The sequence below is a fragment of the Pelophylax lessonae genome (assembly GCF_965119305.1).
Source record: "Pelophylax lessonae genome assembly, chromosome: 9".
In the NCBI taxonomy this organism is placed as follows: domain Eukaryota; kingdom Metazoa; phylum Chordata; class Amphibia; order Anura; family Ranidae; genus Pelophylax; species Pelophylax lessonae.
The window spans coordinates 268,963,006-268,985,113 of record NC_138776.1 but is presented as its reverse complement, the minus strand read 5'-3'; the positions used below and the strand labels follow the sequence as shown (position 1 = coordinate 268,985,113).

The following is a 22,108-nucleotide window of genomic DNA, read 5'->3' as shown; positions in this document are numbered from 1 at the left end:
TATATCTGAGGTGTATATCAGGGTGTGCTTCTTCCCCACATGTCCACCAACATTCATATAGAAGACATTTCCCGCACTCAAGGCACTAATACACCTCCAGGGTTGTGTGGGACCCCTGATGTACAGAAGACAGGACTTGAGTGAGGAACAATTCCCTCACTCAGGACAGGAATATGGCTTCTCTCCCGTGTGAGACCTCTGATGTCTGGAAAGAATCGGACTTCAGTGAGGAAGATTTCCCTCAGTCAGACCAGGAAAGTTCATTCTCCTCCGTGTCCAATCTCAGATGACTGTAAACAGAGGACTTCTGTGGGTTACACTTCCTCCAAACAGAAGAGGAAAGTGGATCTACCTCCGTGTGCAATTTTTGATGTGTGTTAAGACCGGACTTAGTTTGAAAACATTTATCGCATTTAGGACAGGAATACGGCTTCTCCCCAGTGTGTGATCTCTGATGGCTGTGAAGATTGCACTTCTCTGAAAAACATTTGCCACACTCAGAACAGGAATACGGCTTTTCTCCCGAGTGCCATCTCAGATGAATATGAAGATGTGAATTCTCTGTAAAACGTTTCCCGCACTCAGGACAGGAATATGGTTTCACCCCCGTGTGATACCTCATGTGATTTGAAAGAGAACCCTTCCGTGAAAAACATTTCTCACACTCAGGACAGGAATACGGCTTCTCCCCTGTGTGAATCCTCTGATGAAAAATAAAATGTGACTTTATTGAAAAATTTTTCCCACACTCAGCACAGGAATATGGCTTCTCCCCCGTGTGCACTCTCTGATGCAATGTAAGATTGGACTTCTGGGAAAAACTTTTCCCGCACTCAGGACAAGAATAAGGCTTCTCACCTGTATGAGTTCTTTTATGTGCATCAAGAGTGGGTTTCAAACTGAAACATTTCCCGCACTCAGGACACGAATACGGCTTCTCGCCTGTGTGAGATCTTTTATGAAGATCAAGGCTGGATTTAGTGTGGAAACACTTCCCGCACTCAGGACAGGAATATGGTTTCTCTCCTGTGTGAGATTTTCTATGCACACTAAGACTGCAATTAAAACGGAAACACTTCCCACAATCAGGGCAGGAATATCGTTTCTCCCCTGTGTGCAATCTCTGATGTATGGAAAGATTAGACTTATGTGAAAAACCTTTCTTGCACACAGGACAAGAATACGGCTTCTCGCCTGTGTGGGATCTTTTATGAATATTAAGATTATATTTAAAACGGAAACACTTGCCACACTCAGGACAGGGAAACCTCTTATCTGTTGAAAGGACTGCACCGTCCCTCACAGTCTGAGGTTCCTCAGGATAAGAGGAATACGATGGTCCGGCACTGTCCCTCACAGTCTGAGGTTCCTCAGGATAAGAGGAATACGATGGTCCGGCACTGTCCCTCACAGTCTGAGGTTCCTCAGGATAAGAGGAATACGATGGTCCGGCACTGTCCCTCACAGTCTGAGGTTCCTCAGGATAAGAGGAATACGATGGTCCATCTACACTGTGTGGTGCCGGATGGACATTTGAGGTAGCCGGGTTTTCTCCTGGACTATACTGTGTGATGTCCTCATCTTCTACTTTACAGTCTGGAGACAAAGTGAGACAATCCTCTGAGGTTTTCCTCATCTCCCGTCCATCTACTAAAATAGAAATACAAAGATTATTATTAGACATCAGCACATTGGTTCCCCTAAACCAGGACTCTGCCCACACCAGGCAGCTTTGTCTCTGAGGATCTTACAATTCCCCCCTCAAGGTAACTAGTAAATGGGTCCTCTGATCTCCTACCAGTTCATTTCTTTATTCATGGACCTTAGTCAGAGAGTGAGGAAACAACGAGAACTGTCTTTTATAGGAGTGACAGTGATGAGGGGATTATAGGACCAGTGTCCCCTCCCCCTCTATCACTCATTGCCATCTTCCCAACACAAGAAGTCCCGCACTTCCTTATTTAGTCCATGATTTAGTCATGTATAACAGCGGGGCTGAGCCCCACCAGAGGTCAGAGAGTGAGGATGGGGGGAGAACAACCAAGATAAAGACTTGACTGATCCTGAAGACCACCATCATTGGGTTACTGACTCCTCCCTCATTATCACTTTGTTTAAAGGTTCCAAAGTTGGAGGATGTTATCACATTATTATCACCATGTAAAAGTCTGTCCTCCAATCAAATCATCAGATATAAAATGTCCAGCTGGTGGGAGATGGGAGTAACAAAAGAGAATACATATTATGTGTATAGTTTTTCAGAGTACAGGACTTTTTAATGTACAACATAGAGTATATAGTGCAGGGATCAGGAGTATGTAATGTACAACATGGAGTATATACATACAGCCGGCAGCGTGCGTGCGCCCACAAACCCGAAAGAGGCAATCATGTACAGGTACGTCATTTCACCTGTAAGAACCTGCTGTTCACTATGTATATATATATATATATATATATATATATATATATATATTATACACACACACACACACAGTATCTGACAAAAGTAAGTACACCCCTCACATTTTTGTAAATATTTTATTCTATCTTTTCATGTGACAACACTGAAGAAATGAGACTTTGCTACAATGTAAAGTAGTGAGTGTACAGCTTGTATAACAGTGTAAATTTGCTGTACCCTCAAAATAACTCAACACACAGCCATTAATGTCTAAACCGCTGGCAACAAAAGTGAGTACACCCCTAAGTGACAATGGCCAAATTGGGCCCAATTAGCCATTTTCCCTCCCCGGTGTCATGTGACTCATTAGTGTTACAAAGTCTCAGGTGTGAATGGGGAGCAGGTGTGTTAAATTTGGAGTTATCGCTCTCACTCTCTCATACTGGTCACTGGAAGTTCAACATGGCACCTCATGGCAAAGAACTCTCTGAGGATCCAAAAAAAAGAATTGTTGCTCTACATTAAGATGGCCTAGGCTATAAGAAGATTGCCAAGACCCTGAAACTGAGCTGCAGCACAGTGGCCAAGACCATACAGCTGTTTAACAGGACAGGTTCCACTCAGAACAGGCCTCGCCATGGTCCACCAAAGAAGTTGCGCGCACGTGCTCAGCGTCATATCCAGAAGTTGTCTTTGGGAAATAGATGTATGAGTGCTGCCAGCATTGCTGCAGAGGTTGAAGGGGTGGGGGGGGGTCAGCCTGTCAGTGCTCAGACCATACGCCGCACACTGCATCAAATTGGTCTGCATGGCTGTCGTCCCAGAAGGAGCCTCTTCTAAAGATGATGCACAAGAAAGCCCACAAACAGTTTGCTGAAGACAAGCAGACTAAGGACAGGAATTACCGGAACCATCTCCTGTGGTCTGATGAGGCCACGATAAACGTATTTGGTTCAGATGGTGTCAAGCGTGTGTGGTGGCAACCAGGTGAGGAGTACAAAGACAAGTGTGTCTTGCCTACAGTCATGCATGGTGGTGGAAGTGTCATGGTCTGGGGCTGCATGAGTGCTGCCAGCACTGGGGAGCTACAGTTCATTGAGGGGACCATGAATGCCAACATGTACTGTGACATACTGAAGCAGAGCATGATCCCCTCCCTTCAGAGACTGGGCTGCAGGGCAGTATTCCAACATGATAACGACCCCAAACACACCTCCAAGACGACCACTGCCTTGCTAAAGAAGCTGAGGGTAAAGGTGATGGACTGGCCAAGCATGTCTACAGACCTAAACCCTATTGCACATCTGTGGGACATCCTCAAACAGAAGGTGGAGGAGGGGAAGGTCTCTAACATCCACCAGCTCTGTGATGTCATCATGGAGGAGGGGAAGAGGACTCCAGTGGCAACCTGTGAATCTCTGGTGAACTCCATGCCAAAGAGGGTTAAGGCAGTGCTGGAAAATAATGGTGGCCGCACAAAATATTGACACTTTGGGCCCAATTTGGACATTGTCACTTAGGGGGTGTACTCACTTTTGTTGCCAGTGGTTTAGACATTAATGGCTGTGTGTTGAGTTATTTTGAGGGGACAGTAAATTTACACTGTTATACAAGCTGTACACTCACTACTTTATATTGTAGCAAAGTGTCATTTCTTCAGTGTTGTCACATGAAAAGATAGAATAAAATATTTACAAAAATGTGAGGGGTGTACTTACTTTTGTAAGATACTGTATGTGTATATATATATATATATATATACACACATACGTGGGGCGGTCAAGTGTGACATGTTTGGTATCAATAGGGGTTGTACGAGAAAAGACGCGGCTGCATGCCGAAAGTCCATTTGTTGTATCATCCCAAATAAAGTGCATGACAAACACCAAAGGACGGTAGCTGGTACAGAGGTTGACGCGTTTCACACAATTACATTGTGCTTACTTATGAGTTACTTATGGTTATCAGTAAGCAGAAGTGTAGCACCGTCCCTGTAGGGCTTGCTGTGTGATGACTTCTTGGGTCTCCACCTGATTACCTGCAGACAGTCACTTAGGGACAGTTCACTCATCCATCCCTGCTCCCGTTGCTGGTTACTCAAACAGTCCAGGGGATTTGGTTTTATATTTATTGTGGAACTTGGATGATGGGAGAAGGGGATAGTGGGATACTCCAACTGATACAGTAGATAAGAACAATTCTCACTTGGCCTCACCAGGTTATTTGTGGAAGCAGACACAATGCTCTGACCATACTGCCACTTGTATGGAAGAAATAAGTCCTCTTTCTCTCTAGCAGTAGACTTGATACAACTACTTTATCTTCAGGATACTATCATCCCCTTGACTGACACTCATCCACTGACTCTTCTACTAGAAGGGATGGCCCTCTCAGGACAGGCCCCTTGACACAGATCTGTACTCACTGTAGGCAGAATCAGATCCGTCCTGGTGTCTCTCTTCCAGTCGGCTCTACTGGACATCCGGGTTCAGCATTTCTCTGACTCTCAGGTCGACCACCTGAGGCCACATGGCACCTCTACAGAGGAGGAGCAGCCGCCCCTCTCTCTCCAGCTTAAAAGACACCGAGCAAATGTGCCCTCGGCATTTATACAGTATCCCAGAATGCACCGAGGCACTTTCCTCTGTCAATCACCAGGGCTGTAACAAATGCCTGTGCATCTACTTGTCAGGTTTCCCTCCACTGTCCAATATGCCTCCCTATTGGACCAGTGTGAAACATTTCAGACAAGCTGAGCTGACTCGGGGAAACCATGAGCAGACCTCACGCTCTCTGGTAGGCAGAGAACACGTTTGATTTTCCTGGCAATCTCTCTGGTAAGGAGAAAGACCCATAAAACTATACTCTCTCCATAACACCTACCTAGGAGGGTGCTACACAAGGTAATTGTGTGAAAGGCGTCAACCTCTGTACCGACTACTGCCCTGTGGTGTATGTCATGCACTTTATTTGGGATGATGCAATAAATGGACATTCAGCACTTCGGTGTGCAGCCACTTCTTTTCTCATATGTGTTCTACGGCTGGCAAGCCGTGAGAAGAGTCCCACCCATTCATTTCATTCACCTGGAGCGTCGTCTCCCTTGTTCTCATCTTCAGGGGTTGGACAAAATTATGGAAACATCATGTAAAAGAAGAAAATTGTTACCCAATATGTTGTTGGACCATCCAAGATGGCCTGAATTCTCCTAGTAAATGACAAATATAAGTTTTGGATGGTGGATAATGGAATATGATACCGCCCTTTATGCAAAAATCAAAGTCATAATCTTAAGCAATGTCCTTCTGTCTCTTTTGGTCAGTTGACCATGTCTACCGCGCTTATGCTGATCAGGCGCGGTTTTCCTGGAAAATGCATATGCCGTCCTAATCTTTGATACTGTACTGCGCGACATGGGCAAATAGATTGGCAACTTCAGTCACAGAGGCACCAACAATTTGCGCTCTCTGATGCACAGTAAGCTCTGAAATGACTCCATAGTACTAGCAGCGCATGCAGTGAATGAGGAAAGCGAGGCTTCCCTCCTGTCAGCTCGGTGTCTCATCACACAGCGGGAGCAACAGAATCGTACATCACTTCCAACTTTCAACGTGAAACGCGTCGTCACCTGCAAATCATGTCGTGTTTCTATATTAAAGCCCAACCCCTTGGCGCTACATCATCTTTTATATTTTACAAAAAAAGTAGGTTATGTATTGTGTGTTTCTTCCACAACAAAGGGTGTTTAAAATTCCATGCCCAAATACCGTGATACATAAAAATTTGCAACACCCACCAATTTTTTTTCTCTAGGGCACATGTGTCAAACACAAGGCCAAATCCAGCCCTCCAGGCCATTTAATGTGGCCCTCACACCTCTCATGCAGATATGGCAACCCCACCTTATCTCAGCAGTTAACAGCAGAGAGGAGGACAGAATTCCCCCGCCAGATCCTGCACTTCTCCTTGCAGCCGCAGAGAAGTTTGTGTCTGCCCCCTTCCCCGTCTCAGCAATCGGCAGGAGAGAGGAGAACAGAACTCCTTCTACAGATTCTGCGCCTCTCTGTGCAGCCGCAGCATCCCCTCGCCTGCGCCTCACCTGGTCTCAGCATTCAGCAGACTCCAGCCCTCCTCTAGACCCTGCACTTTCTACTTCTGATCTCTGCTCCCAGCTTCTTCCCGGCAGCTGCACAAGGTAAGGGGGTGCACTGTGATGTAAGGGAGGTGCAGGACACTTCTGATAGTGAGGGGGCTTTTGACACCTGATTTCATGGGGGGGTGGACATTTAGTCTTACAGATACAGATATGCCCTTTGAGGGCAGCCACAATGCAGATGCAGCCCACAATGAAATTGTGTTGGACACCCATGCTCTAGGGCCTCCGCTGCCTCCCATCTCCTGAGACTGCACTCAGTGACTTGGGTGTGAGACTATACAGACATATCCCTCCACCCGGCACAGCCAGCAAATAACAGAGCAAGTAACCCCAGGAGAATTGTTCTGTCAGAGATCTTGGTAGACCCGGGCATGGGGCAGAAGACTCAAGGTACATACCCCAGGTGTCTAGGTCAAGCAACACCTATGGTGAACATCAACATTTTGCTGCCAGCTGAACCCCAGAATCTCCATAAATCCAGTCTAGAGACATAAATTGTGTCTGCAGCACAGAGAAGGAAGATTATCCGAGAGAAATACAGGAATACAGGACGGGGAACACAGCTCAGGAAAGTGACCAGGGTATTACAGGCTGATATCACCCAGTCCCCGCCCTACTCTGGACCAATCAGTGAGCAGTATGGGTGGAGGAATGGATTTAGTGTTAATGACCCACCTGTGCTGATCTCTGTAGGAGTGTCCTCCTCTATAAATGTCCCCGTTATTCCATCCTCCTCCATAGACTGCTGATCATCCCTCACATACGTCTCTTCTTCTTCTTCTTTAACCTCAAATTCTATATCGATTGGATCTCCACTCTAAACCAAGAAAATGAGAGAGAATATCATCTGGAAGATATAAGCTTTAATATTAAGAAATCTACACATCGTCTCCATAAGTCTGTGTTTTAAAAGCTTTGTCCCACCAACCTTGTAACATTGAGGGATGGTGTGATCTTCCTGTGTGGAATCCCGGGAATACAGAGGACGGGGACATCTCTCTGGTGGGTTCCTGTAGCTGGATGACTCCTCCATGGTGTCCTGGTACAGATCTTTGTGTCTTTCCTCCATCAACCCATCCTCATCATCCTCCTCTTTTATCTCTTCTTTAACGTCATCTTTAGAATCTCTCAGGTTTCCACTCTGAATATATAATAAAAATGACATCAATGGTAACAATGCAGATAATGTACAGATCCTAATGATACTATCAGTGATTGTTCCTCATCTACCTGATGATGGTGGGGGATGGTGTGACCTTCCTGTGTGGAATCCCGGGAATACAGAGGACGGGGACATCTCATTGGTGGATTCCTGGTATTAGGTGGCTCAATCATATTCTTGTGTCCATCTGAAAGTTCCTTCTTCACTCCATACTCCTCATCCTCCTCTTTATACTCTTCTTTAACATACCCGAGGTTTCCACTCTAAATATATAATAAAACATTTATTGTAACAAATACACTTCTGTATAAATCATAACTATCAATAATTGTTCCTCATCTACCTGACGATGGTGAGGGATGGTGTGACCTTCCTGTATGGAATCCCGGGAATACAGAGGACGGGGACATCTCTCTGGTGGGTTCCCATTACTGGATCCATCTGTAGGAAACACACACACTGACTGAATACATTGTTTCTATGTGTTTATCAGATGATGGGGGATCTAGGTGGATCCTCCGTACTGCTCTCTCCTTTACAATAAAGTCTCCTCTTACCCGGTGATGTGAGGGGCGGCTGATTCTCCATCATGACGTCCTTGTAGAGATCCTTGTGTCCTTCTAAATACTCCCACTCCTCCATGGAGAAATAGACAGTGACATCCTGACACCTTATAGGAACCTGACACACACAATGATACAGTCACCATCCAGACACATCCCTTGTGTTGAATCTTCACAGAAGTCAGGAATAGTTATTTTACCTTTTCTACATAAAGCTAATAAAATACATAAAATCCAAACGTGTGCATTATTATAAATCCCCCCCCCCCCTCCACATATTATCATATAATCCATTAGTAGACTAGACTAGAAGGTTACACGTCTCCAAAATGAAGAGAATGTTCCGGCCCTGTATGTGGGGAAATGTTCTGCCCGTAAAGGGGTTAATCTAGGTTTCCACACTATATATGTGTGCATCATAATCTGTTGGAGATAAAAGAGGTCACAGTGACTATGGAGGAAGAGGACGGACATGATGGGGGGGGCGGGGGTTACTGGGTGTAAATAGAAAATAAGATCTTATTACCTCCTCTGCTGCCACTTCCAGCGATGTCTCGCTACTTCGTCCCGACTCACCTTTCCCCCGGAACTTCCTGTCTGTACCTGACATCACTTCATGTCTTCCATAGAGACTTCCTGTCTGGGTAGAAGTGAGATCACCACCTTGTGGAGCTCAGAGGAACTGCAGCCCCGAGAAACGTCTCGTAGTGAGAACACGGCCTTGTGCTGTGTGTGTATGTACTGTATATCCTTATAGATGGGTCATCTCCACTCCCACTCTGATGTAAAGGGGCACTCTGATGGGGACACTGATGTAAAGGGGTGCTCTGATGGGGACACTGATGTAAAGGGGTGCTCTGATGGGGACACTGATGTAAAGAGGCACTCTGATGGGGACACTGATGTAAAGAGGCACTCTGATGGGGACACTAATGTAAAGCAGCACTCTGATGGGGACACTAATGTAAAGCAGCACTCTGATGGGGACACTGACGTAAAGGGGCACTCTGATGGGGACACTGATGTAAAGGGGCACTCTGATGGGGACACTGATGTAAAGCGGCACTCTGATGGGGACTCTGATGTAAAGGGGCACTCTGATGGGGACACTGATGTAAAGGGGTGCTCTGATGGGGACTCTGATGTAAAGGGGCACTCTGATGTAGACGATGATATAAAGGGGCACTCTGATGGGAACACCTGATGTAAACAGCTGGATGACAATGCAGGAGATCTCCCATGGAAGGGATGAAGACTTGGCACAATGCTTTTGTTTAGGGGGAACTGGCTACACGTGATAGTCTCTCCCCCTTGTAATGCTGCTCTACTCCAGACTTGTATAAAGTACTCGAAATTTCTACTTGAGTAAAAGTACAAGTGCTCGATCAAAAAGTGACTTGAGTAGAAGTGGAAGTGCTCGCAGAAAAAGTTACTTAAGTAGAAGTACTAAAGTATTCAACATTTTTTTTACTTAAGTATTGCAAGTAGTTTTTTCAAAAAAATTGCTACTTAAGTACTAAAAGTAAAAAGTACCAGTAGTTTTGAAAAAAAAATTCTACTCAAGTACTGAAAGTAAAAGTAGAAGTACTGTGTTATGTAGTTATTAAAGAAAGAAGTCAAAAGTTTGAACATCATATTGTTTTTCATTATTTCAAATGATTTATTCAAATGATCAACCTAAAAGACAATCACAATTCCTTAGGCTGTAACTTTTTGTAAACAAAAAACAGATAAAGTCCCTCCCTTCCCCCTCCTTCTCTTCCCTGCATGTTTTTTTTTTTCTCCACAGCTTATTGGTGCGCAAAATCATATATAAACCAATGTGATATACAACAATATATTCCAATAATGAAATAAAGGAAGAGTGTATGAAATCTAAGTCAATAAAAAGTTCAAAATATTGTGAATCTTCAAATATATATATGTGACAAAACAAGATGAATATAATTTCATATCTGCTGTTAATGGGAAAGAACCTCCCAACCAGGGCCGGCCTTAGGTGTTGAAGCGCCCTGTGCGAGCTGATCCTGTGGCGCCCCCACCAGCGCCCTGCACATTTTTTCTTGCACTTCATTTGACTTTTCTTTTTTATGATCACTACAAACTTAGCCCCCCTTACATTAGAGACCCCCCCTTACATCAGAGACCCCCCAACGGAGCCCCCCTTACAACAGAAACCCCCCAACGGAGCCCCCTTACAACAGAAACCCCCCACAGAGGCCCCACTTACATCAGAGACCCCCCACACAGAGCACCCTTACAGCAGAGACCCCCAGCCCCCACAAAGAGCCCCCTTTACATCAGAGACCCCCCCACACAGAGCCCCCCTTACATCAAAGACCCCCCACACAGAGCCCCCTTACATCAGAGACCCCCATACAGAGCCCCCTTTATATCAGAGACTCCCCCACACAGAGATCCCCTTACATCAGAGACCCCCCACAGAGCCCCCTTACATCAAACCCCCCCACACAAAGCCCCCTTACATCAGAGACCCCAACACAGAGCCCTCTTACATCAGAGACCATCCCCACACAAAGCCCCCTTACTTTAGAGACCCCTCACACAAAGCCCCCCTTACATCAGAGACCCCAACACAGAGCCCCCTTACATCAGAGACCATCCCCACAGAGCCCCCCTTACATCAGAGCCCCCCCCATAGAGCCGCCCACAGAGCTCCCCTTACATCAGAGCCCCTCCACACAGAGCTCCCCTTACATCAGAGCCCCCCATATCAGAGCCCTCCCACACAGAGTCCCCCTTACATCAGAGACCCCCCCACACAGAGCCCCCTTACATCAGAGACCCCCACACATCAGAGCCCCCCCACACAGAGACCCCCACACAGAGCCCCCTTACATCAGAGACCCCCCACACAGAGCCCCCTTACACCAGAGACCTCCCACACAGAGCCCCCTTACATCAAAGACCCCACACACAGCGCCGCCTTACATCAGAGACCCCCACACAGAGCCCCCTTACATCAAAGACCCCCCACACAAAGCCCCCTTTACATCAGAGACCCCCCACACAGAGCCCCCCTTACATCAGAGACCCCCCACACAAAGCCCCCTTACTTTAGAGACCCCTCACACAAAGCCCCCCTTACATCCAGAGACCCCAACACAGAGCCCCCTTAAATTAGAGACCATCCCCACAGAGCCCCCCTTACATCAGAGCCCCCCCCCCCATAGAGCCCCCCACAGAGCTCCCCCTACATCAGAGCCCCTCCACACAGAGCTCCCCTTACATCAGAGCCCTCCCACACAGAGCCCCCCTTACATCAGAGACCCCCCCACACAGAGCCCCCTTACATCAGAGACCGCCCACACAAAGCCCCCCCTTAAGTTACATCAGAGACCCCCCCATGTTTCCCTTAACCAAGATGGCCGCCAGTGCCTTGATCGCACTGCGCATGCGCACGTGCCTCTACTGCGTGGCCACCGGAATCCCCGCCTCCCAGCGCTGAGACGTCAGCGAATGGAGACAAGGAGGGGAGGAGCGGAGTGGCCGAAGGCCGCCACACATGTCAGAGCGCCGAGAGGCGCATGTGGGAGCACTCCACACCAGCCCAGCGGAAGCCTGGAGCGGAACAACGCTACCCAAATGGCCAGAGACCAGGTACCCATGAAAAAGGGGGGTATCTTTACCTTTGCCTTCCTATAGAAAAGGGGAGGGGAGGGGGGAAGGCAGAATAGGGAGGATAATTGAAAGAGTAGGAGAGAGCAGTAAGGAGGGAAACCAAACAAAAAAGAAAAAGGGAAAGGCAGAGAAAAGTAACGAGTAACGATGCAGCACAAAAAAAAAATATCGGAGTAGAAGTATCGAAATCATCGAAAAAATGTAGTGAAGTAAAAGTAGAAGTAGGAGAAAAAAATTCTACTTTAGGAAAGTACAGATACCGCATTTCGGTACTTAAGTACAGTACTTAAGTAGTTCTACTTCGTTACTATACATCTCTGCTCTACTCACACTGTCCTCTCATTTGCTCCCGTGCCTCCAGCTAGGGCTTCCTCTGTGTTTTGTGGGAGGATCCTTCCACAACCCATGCCCTGGCCCAAGGTCCCCCCCCAACTAGGGGGTACCTCACAGCACTGTATCTACATCTACCACTCGAATGCCCCTCCTGACATGGCTAATGCCTATTTATGAGGTAAACTCTGCCCCCTACCAGCCGTTTACTGGGGATTGGCTAAGACCCTCTTAAATATTTCAAACAGCTCCTCCTTCGTTTTGCACTCCTGTAACCTGTTTTGAGCAGAGACCAGACAGCACAGTGGGAGGAGGGCATAACTGTCAGCACGGCGGGAGAAGGGTAGAGATGTCAGCACGGTGGGAGGAGGGCAGAGCTGTCAGCACGTGGGGGGGGGGGCAGAACTGTCAACACAGTGGGAGGAGGGAAGAGCTGGTAGCATGGCGTGGGGGAGGGCGGAGACACACAGGATGATTGGTGCAGCAGGGCTCAGAAAGTAGATGATTGGTGTGGCAGGGAGGGGGGATTCACAGATAATGGAACCAATCACTCTATTGCTCCTCCTGTAGCAGTGGAAAGGCGGTGGAAAACGGGGGAGTAGAAATTGTCAGGGCAGCAGGGGAAACTACAGGGGGATCAATTTTAGTGATCAGGCAGTACAGACAGTTCTTCTGCTCGTCAGGTGCCAGGGCCGTCTTTTAAACTGATGGGGCCGGGTATAGGAGGGCGACTGTACTGCCTTATCAGTGACCCTGGTTCCATACTAGGCCATTACAAAGAATTATCCTGTCAAAAGTGGAACAGGAGGGTTCAGTCTTTGGACTGCCAAACGTAACTAGCAACCCAGTATGCTTTGCGCATTAATCTGGTGGATGGTTCCTCAGAATCTGGGGAAGAGGAAGGCATTTCTTCTAGCTGGTTTTAAAGTAGTGACTACCGATGCCAGTCTGAAAGTATGGGGATCCGTTCTGTTGTCCCTTTCAGGGCTGGGGACATGGTCTCCTCAGGAAAGGGTTTTGCCCATCAACATTCCGGAGCTTTAGGCAGTACATCTTGTGCTGGTTTACTGGGCGAGTCAGCTGCGGGGGCTTCTAGTCAGACAATGCCAAGGCGGGGGTATATATCAACCATCAGGGCAACATCAGGAGTCAGGTTGCCCAGGTGGAAGTGGATCATATTCTTACTTGGGCAAAGCATCATGTTCCGGCATTAACAGCAGTACATATCCCCGGCGTGAGTAATTGCCAGGCAGACTTTCTTAAGGGGCAGTTGTGGATCTTCTAGCATCCAGGTTCACTACAAAGCTGGTTAGGTTTCTCACCAGGACAAGGGAGCCGCAGGTGATAGGGATAGTAACATTGTGGGACCACTTCTCCCTAATTTATGCCTATCCACTAGGTCGGCTGCTTTTGTGACTGTTACGTAGGATCCGGGAAGATCCTAGTTGCACCAACTTGGCCATGGTACATGGGACAAGGACATGGTAACCCAACAATGTAAACTTGGCAGTGGACAGCTCTTGGGCGCTTCTGGCCTGGCCAGGCCTCCTGTCTCAGGGGCCAATATTGCATCTTAATTTACAGGGGATAGGTTTAACAGCCTGGCTATGGAAACCCAGGAGCTGAAGGATCAAAGAGTCTCTGGTGCAATCATATCTACCTTACTGAAGGCCAGAAAACCTCCCTCCAGAAAGGTCTTATGTGTCATGGAGCAAAACCAAGACGTTTCACCCCCAGAAATATATGATTGGATGAATTTTGGCTTCCCTCCAATCGAGATGGAAATTAATTTGGCTTTAGTTACCATTAAAGGACAAATATTTTTTTTCCCTCCAGAAACCAATTGCTTCAAATTCATTGATATATGCTTTTGTTCAGGGGGTAACCCTTATAGTCCCACCTGTTAAATCCCGCCCCCCCCCCCCTCCTGCCCATGGGACTTGGATTTGGTCTCATCTGTCTTGTAGAAAGCAACTTTTGGACCAATACATGAGATTCCGTTAGTCCCGTTAACTCAGAAAATCTTTGTTTTTTTTGGTGGCACTTACTTTGGCAAGAAGAGCACCAGAATTGGTAACGCTTTCCTGCATTTTAGTTGGCAAGTTGGTACTGCTTCCTCATCCGTCTTTCTTGCTGAAGGCGGTTTCAGGTTTTCATTTGAATCAGGACATTGTCCTACCTTCCGTTTTTATCCAGTCTTTAGTGACCGGTAGAGATAGCTCTACACACATTAGATGTGGTTCAGAGTTGTCAAGGTTTATTTGAAGATGTCTGCAGCAGTCCGTTTCTGTTATTTATCTTGCCTAAGAGTCGATCCACAATAGCGCGACTTGTCAGGCGACTTGTCAGCCTGACAAGTCGCGCTCCCTCGCGGTCCATTGACCGCTACAGGATCCGTTCTAATAGGAGCTCCGACTTAGAAAAAGGGTCCTGTACTACTTCGGGGCGACCTCGGTGCAACTTGCATAGACTTCCATTATGTGAAGTCTATGCAAGTCGCGGTGCATGGCAATGCACAAGTCGCCCTTGAAGTAGTACAGAGTCGTGTCGCCGTAGTGTGAACCGACTCTAAAGGCCCGTACACACGTACCGATCGTCGGCATACAAACGTCGGTGGACGAAGGATCTGCCGATTGTACGCGTGTTAGTATGGTGCCTCCGACAGATGTCTGCGCACAATCCGCGGACAAAAGTCTTTCGTGCAAACATGAAAATATTTGTATGCCGACACCAGAACGGACGATTGTTCGCCTGTCAGTACACAATTCGGCCGACAGACCGCAGATTTGCAAGACTGGGCATGCTCAGAAAATAGAAAACACAGGGAAAGTTAACCATTACATGACATCACTTCTGCAGTCGGCGGACAAAATTCTTGTGCTGTCCTTGTGCTGTCTTTGCACTTTTCAGCAGACACCGACATCCCGGGGAGAAAAGAGGAACATTTGTAAGCCGACCATCGGTACGTGTGTACGGGGCTTTAGGGTCAGGCAGCTTCAGTCGACCATTGTACAGTGGATCCGTCAGCTTATTTTGCCAGCCCATGGCTTGAAGGGTAAGGCTCACTCTACTAATAGAGTTGGGGCATCCTGGCCTATCTGTCATCAGGCCTTCAGTGGCTCAGGTCTGCAAGGCTATAACTTGGTCTTCGGTACATCCCCTTACAAGGTTTTATCAGGTGGACGGAAGGGCTGCTGGAGGATACTGCTTTTGGTCTTAATGTGTTGTGGAGTAGTCTTCTTAGGCCTGATGGTGGCTTCTGTGTCTCCCTCCCCTTATGTTTTTTGCTTTGAGACATCCCAGGTAGTCATAATTTAAAGCCTGCTCTGTGTCCTGTGATGTACCATAAAGAAAACTGCATTTTTGTACTTACCCCCATAGTGCTACTCCTGTAAGTGCCACAGGAATCACTTGCCTAGGTCTTCCCAACTTCAGCCCCGCAGCCAGGCACACAACAGGCTCACTCACTCCTTCTACAATGACCAGTCTAGGGGATGTTGTTTTTATTTTTGGAGAACTTGGATAGGGATTAGGGAAGTGGTGGGATACTCCAAGAATAAGAAATATGTACAACTAAGGACCTAATCTTCCTTTTAGCTTAAGCAATAGTAGAGCCAGTACAGCAATGTCCCATTAGGAAGGAAAGTGTCTGGCTAGAGCTCTTCAGGACATCAGCCGTTGTCCACTTTAATAGACCCACAGCTGACTATAACTAGGCACCAGAGGGGTAGCCAGAGCACAAGGCCCCCAAGATCTTTCCAATGTCTGTACTCACAATGCCCAAGGACAGATGTAGGCCTCCTTCCAAGCAATGCCCTTCAATGAGAGCTAAATGGAATCATTACGCTGTGGTCACATGCTAAACATTAGAGCTCCCCCTAGCTGCAGCCTGGTATTTTAATTCACACAGTGATTTCCTATGATTGTCAGCTCCATCTAGTGGCCATAATGCAGCAGAAATTCTAAAATACCACATTATTGCCATTGGAGGGCGCTGATGATCATAGGAATTCACTGCTTACATTCGTTGAACAAATTTTTAACAAATAGACCTGTAAGTGTTTGTGAAAGCTTCCACTATAAAATGTACTCTACTTCCCATCTTTATATAAACGTCTCCTGACATTTAGGGGTCTTTGAAAACACATTTTTTTTAGAAACAGACCTGCAAGTGTTTGTGAAATCTTCCACCACAAAATGCACTCAGCCAATGAGAGGTAATGAATCCATTTTTATTTTTCTCCTGCTATAAATGGCCAACACGGGAAAACACTTCATCCATGTCTTTGGTGATCTCTGATCTCCTTATGAAGTGTTTCTTACATGATGAAGATCAGCCATTGAGTATATCTGAGGTGTATATCAGGGAGTACTTCTTCCCCACATGTCCACCAACATTCATATAGAAGACATTTCCCACACTCAAGGCACTAATACACCTCCAGGGTTGTGTGGGACCCCTGATGTAAAGGAAGACTGGACTTCAGTGAGGAATATTTCCCTCACTCAGGACATGAATATGGCTTCTCCCCCGTGTGAGACCTCTGATGTCTGGAAAGATCGGACTTCAGTGAGGAACAATTTCCTCAGTCAGACCAGGAAAGTTCATTCTCCTCCGTGTCCAACTTCAGATGACTGTAAACAGAGGACTTCTGTGGATTACACTTCCTCCAATCAGAAGAGAAAAGTGGATCTACCTCCGTGTGCAATTTCTGATGTGTGTTAAGACTGGACTTAGTTCGAAAACATCTATCGCATTTAGGACAGGAATACGGCTTCTCCCCCGTGTGCAATCTCTGATGTTTGTTAAGATTGCATTTCTCTAAAAAACGTTTCCCGCACTCAGAGCAGGAATACGGCTTTTCCCCGGAGTGCCATCTCAGGTGAATATGAAGCTGTGAATTCTCTGTAAAACGTTTCCCACACTCAGGACAGGAATATGGTTTCACCCCCGTGTGATACCTCATGTGTTTTGAAAGAGAGCCCTTGCATGAAAAACATTTCCCACACTCAGCACAGGAATACGGCTTCTCCCCCGTGTGCACTCTCTGATGCAAGGTAAGATTGAACTTCTGTGAAAAACCTTTCCCGCACTCAGGACAAAAATACGGCTTCTCACCTGTGTGAGTTCTTTTATGTGCATCAAGAGTGAGTTTCAACCTGAAACTTTTCCCACACTCAGGACACGAATATGGCTTTTCACCTGTGTGAGACCTTTTATGAAGATCAAGGCTGGATTTAGTGTGGAAACACTTCCCGCACTCAGGACAGGGATATGGTTTCTCTCCTGTGTGAGATTTTCTATGCAAACTAAGACTGCCATTAAAACGGAAACACTTCCCACACTCAGGACAGGAATATCGTTTTTCCCCTGTGTGCAATCTCTGATGTATGGAAAGATAGGACTTATATGGAAAACATTTCCCGCACACAGGACAGGAATACGGCTTCTCGCCTGTGTGAGATCTTTTATGAATATGAAGATCATATTTACATCGGAAACACTTCCCGCACTCAGGGCAGGAATATAGTTTCTCTCCTGTGTGCAATCTCTGATGCAAGGAAAGATTGGACTTATGTGAAAAGCATTTCCTGCACACGGGACAGGAATACGGCTTCTCACCTGTGTGAGATCTTTTATGACTATTAAGGATATATTTAAAACGGAAACCCTTCCCACATTCAGTACAGGAGAATCTCTTATCTGTTGGAAGGACAGAACCTACCCTCACAGTCTGAGGTTCCTCAGGATAAGAGGAATACGATGGTCTGGCACCGTCCCTCACAGTCTGAGGTTCCTCAGGATAAGAGGAATACGATGGTCCGGCACTGTCCCTTACAGTCTGAGGTTCCTCAGGATAAGAGAAATACGATGGTCCGGCACCGTCCCTCACAGTCTGAGGTTCCTCAGGATAAGAGGAATACGATGGTCTGGCATCTTCCCTCACAGTCTGAGGTTCCTCAGGATAAGAGGAATACGATGGTCCGGCACTGTCTCTCACAGTCTGAGGTTCCTCAGGATAAGAGGAATACGATGGTCCGGCACCGTCCCTCACAGTCTGAGGTTCCTCAGGATAAGAGGAATACGATGGTCCATCTACACTGTGTGGTCCCGGATGGACATTTAAGCTAGTCGGGTTTTCTCCTGGACTATACTGTGTGATGTCCTCATCTTCTACTTTACAGTCTGGAGACAAAGTGAGACAATCCTCTGAGGTTTTCCTCATCTCCCGTCCATCTACTAAAATAGAAATACAAAGATTATTGCTAGACATCAGCAGATTGGTTCCCCTAAACCAGGACTCCGCCCACATCAGACAGCTTTGTCTCTGAGGATCTTACAATTCCCCCCTCAAGGTAACTAGTAAATGGGTCCTCTGATCTCCTACCAGTTCATGGTAGGATGAGTGTCCCCTCCCCCTCTATCACTCATTGCCATCTTCCCAACACAAGAAGTCCCGCGCTTCCTTATTTATTCCATGATTTAGTCAGGGCTGAGCCCCCCAGAGGTCAGAGAGTGAGGATGGGGGGAGAACAACCAAGATGAAGACTGGACTGATCCTGAAGACCACCATCATTGGGTAACTGACTCCTCCCTCATTATCACTTTCTGTTTAAGGTTCCAAAGTTGGAGGATGTTATCACATTATTATCAACATGTAAAAGTCTGTCCTCCAATCAAATCATCAGATATAAAATGTCCAGCTGGTAGGAAATGGGAGTAACAAAAGAGAATCCATATTATGTTTATAGTAACATATTGGACTAGGTGGGACTTTATATGAGACCCAAGCTGGTGTTGCCCGGCATCTCCATCCCTATAACAAAATACAAAATGAGGTTGAAGGATTGTAAAAGGTGCATGAAAGTCAGCCAGCCCCCAGTCTGATGTACTCACCCTCCAGTCTGTCACCAACCAAATAAAACCTGTCTCTTGGTACAAAGAACAGGGGTTTAGTTGACACACATTTGTAAACGCATGTGAAAGCTGCAGAGCCACTTCACGGCACCCTGTTATATCTGCAGTCCTACACTCATAATCCTGAGCTGAGTTGACCATGACGACCGCGCTTATGCTTGTCAGGCGTCGTTTTCCTGGAAACTGCATATGCCGTCATAATCTTTGATATTGTACCGCGCGACACATGCTGTGGACATTTAGTCTTACAGCTACAACCGGCCCTTTGAGGGTAACCATAATGATGATGCAGCCCACAATGAAATTGAGTTGGACACCGCTGCTCTAGGGCCTCCGCTGCCTCCCATCTCCTGAGACTGCACTCGGTGACTTGGGTGTGAGACCCGGCACAGCCAGCAAATAAAAGTGCAAGTAACCCTGGGAGAATTGTTCTGTCAGAGATCTTGGTAGACCCAGACATGGGGCAGGAGATCCAAGGTACATACTCCAGGGGTCTAGGTCAAGCAACACCTATGGTGAAAATCAACATTTTGCTGCCAGCTGAACCCCAGAATCTCCATAAATCCAGTCTAGAGGCATAAATTGCGTCTGCAGCACAGAGAAATACAGCAATACAGGACGGGGAACACAGCTCAGGAAAGTGACCAGGGGATTACAGGCTGATATCACCCAGTCCCCACCCTACTCTGGACCAATCAGTGAGCAGTATGGGTGGAGGAATGGATTTAGTGTTAATGACCCACCTGTGCTGATCTCTGTAGGAGTGTCCTCCTCTATAAATGTCCCCGTTATTCCATCCTCCTCCATAGACTGCTGATCATCCATCACATACGTCTCTTCTTCTTCTGCTTTAACCTCAAATTCTATATCGATTGGATCTCCACTCTAAACCACGAAAATGAGAGAGAATATCATCTGGAAGATATAAGCTTTAATATTAAGAAATCTACACATCGTCTCCATAAGTCTGTGTTTTAAAAGCTTTGTCCCACCAACCTTGTAACATTGAGGGATGGTGTGATATTCCTGTGTGGAATCCCGGGAATACAGAGGACGGGGACATCTCTCTGGTGGGTTTCTGTAGCTGGATGACTCCTCCATGGTGTCCTGGTACAGATCTTTGTGTCTTTCCTCCATCAACCCATCCTCATCATCCTCCTCTTTTATCTCTTCTTTAACCTCAACTTTAGAATCTCTCAGGTTTCCACTCTGAATATATAATAAAAATGACATCAATGGTAACAATGCAGATAATGTACAGATCCTAATGATACTATCAGTGATTGTTCCTCATCTACCTGATGATGGTGAGGGATGGTGTGACCTTCCTGTGTGGAATCCCGGGAATACAAAGGACAGGGACATCTCTCTGGTGGATTCCTGGTATTAGGTGGCTTCATCATATCCTTGTGTCCATATGAAAGTTCCTTCTTCACTCCATACTCCTCATCCTCCTCTTTATACTCTTCTTTAACATCCCCGAGGTTTCCACTCTGAATATATAATAAAAATGACATCAATGGTAACAATGCAGATAATGTACAGATCCTAATGATACTATCAGTGATTGTTCCTCATCTACCTGATGATGGTGGGGGATGGTGTGACCTTCCTGTGTGGAATCCCGGGAATACAGAGGACGAGGACATCTCTCTGGTGGGTTCCCATTACTGGATCCATCTGTAGGAAACACACACACTGACTGAATACATTGTTTCTATGTGTTTATCAGATGATGGGGGATCTAGGTGGACCCTCCGTACTGCTCTCTCCTTTAGAATAAAGTCTCCCCTTACCCGGTGATGTGAGGGGCGGCTGATTCTCCATCATGACGTCCTTGTAGAGATCCTTGTGTCCTTCTAAATACTCCCACTCCTCCATGGAGAAATAGACAGTGACATCCTGACACCTTATAGGAACCTGACACACACAATGATACAGTCACCATCCAGACACATCCCTTGTGTTGAATCTTCACAGAAGTCAGGAATAGTTATTTTACCTTTTCTACATAAAGCTAATAAAATACAAACATGTGCATTATTATAAATCCCCCCCCCCCCCTCCACATATTATCATATAATCCGTTAGTAGGCCAGACTGCTAATGTGGGAAGGTGATTGGTGGGAAAGGTGACACATCTCCAAAATGAAGAGGATGTTCCGGCCTCGTAAGTGGGGAAATGTTCTGCCCCTAAAGGGGTTAATCTAGGTTTCCACACTATATATGTGTGTATCATCATCTGAAGGAGATAAAAGAGGTCACAGTGACTATGGAGGAAGAGGTTTGAACATGACGGGGGGGGGGGGGGGGGGGTTACTGGGTGTAAATAGAAAATAAGATCTTAATACCTCCTCTGCTGCCACTTCCAGAGATGTCTCCTCGCTACTTCCTCCCGACTCACCTTTCCCCCGGAACTTCCTATTTATACCTGACATCACTTCCTGTCTGGATAGACGTGAGATCACCACCTTGTGGGGCTCAAAGTAACTGCAGCCCCGAGAAATTTCTCGTAGTGAGAACACGTCCTTGTGCTGTGTGTGTATGTACTGTATATCCTTATAGATGGGATTCTCTCCACTCCCACTGTGATGTAAAAAGGCACTCTGATGGGGACACTGATGTAAAGGGGCACTCTGATGGGTACACTGATGTAAAGAGGTGCTCTGATGGGGACTCTGATGTAAACAGCCTGCTGACTATGCAGGAGATCTCCCATGGAAGGGATGAAAACTGTTTTTTTTTTTTATGGTGGCAATTACTTTGGCAAGAAGAGCGCCAGAATTGGTAATGCTTTCCTGCATTTTAATCGGCAAACTGGTACTGCTTCCTCATCTGTCTTTCTTGCTAAAGGCGGTTTCAAATTTTCATTTGAATCAGGACATTGTCCTACCTTCCTTTTTTATCCAGTCTTTAGTAACCGGCAGCGAAA

The 22,108-nt window shown here is 46.6% G+C and overlaps 2 protein-coding genes across 2 annotated transcripts in view; one reads left to right on the top strand and one right to left on the bottom strand.

The window, feature by feature from the left end:
- LOC309564458 (uncharacterized protein) overlaps positions 1-22,108 on the top strand; it is a 1,566,033-nt gene that overhangs the window by 540,895 nt on the left and 1,003,030 nt on the right. The gene's annotated exons all lie outside the window — the stretch shown is intronic.
- LOC309564028 (uncharacterized protein) lies at positions 221-20,576 on the bottom strand (the record flags this gene model as incomplete). Its single annotated transcript, XM_082268652.1, has 4 exons — positions 221-1,321; positions 17,045-17,992; positions 20,173-20,385; positions 20,475-20,576. 4 exons carry the CDS (start codon positions 20,574-20,576, stop codon positions 242-244), a joined length of 2,343 nt encoding a protein of 780 aa, XP_082124778.1. The 3' UTR covers positions 221-241.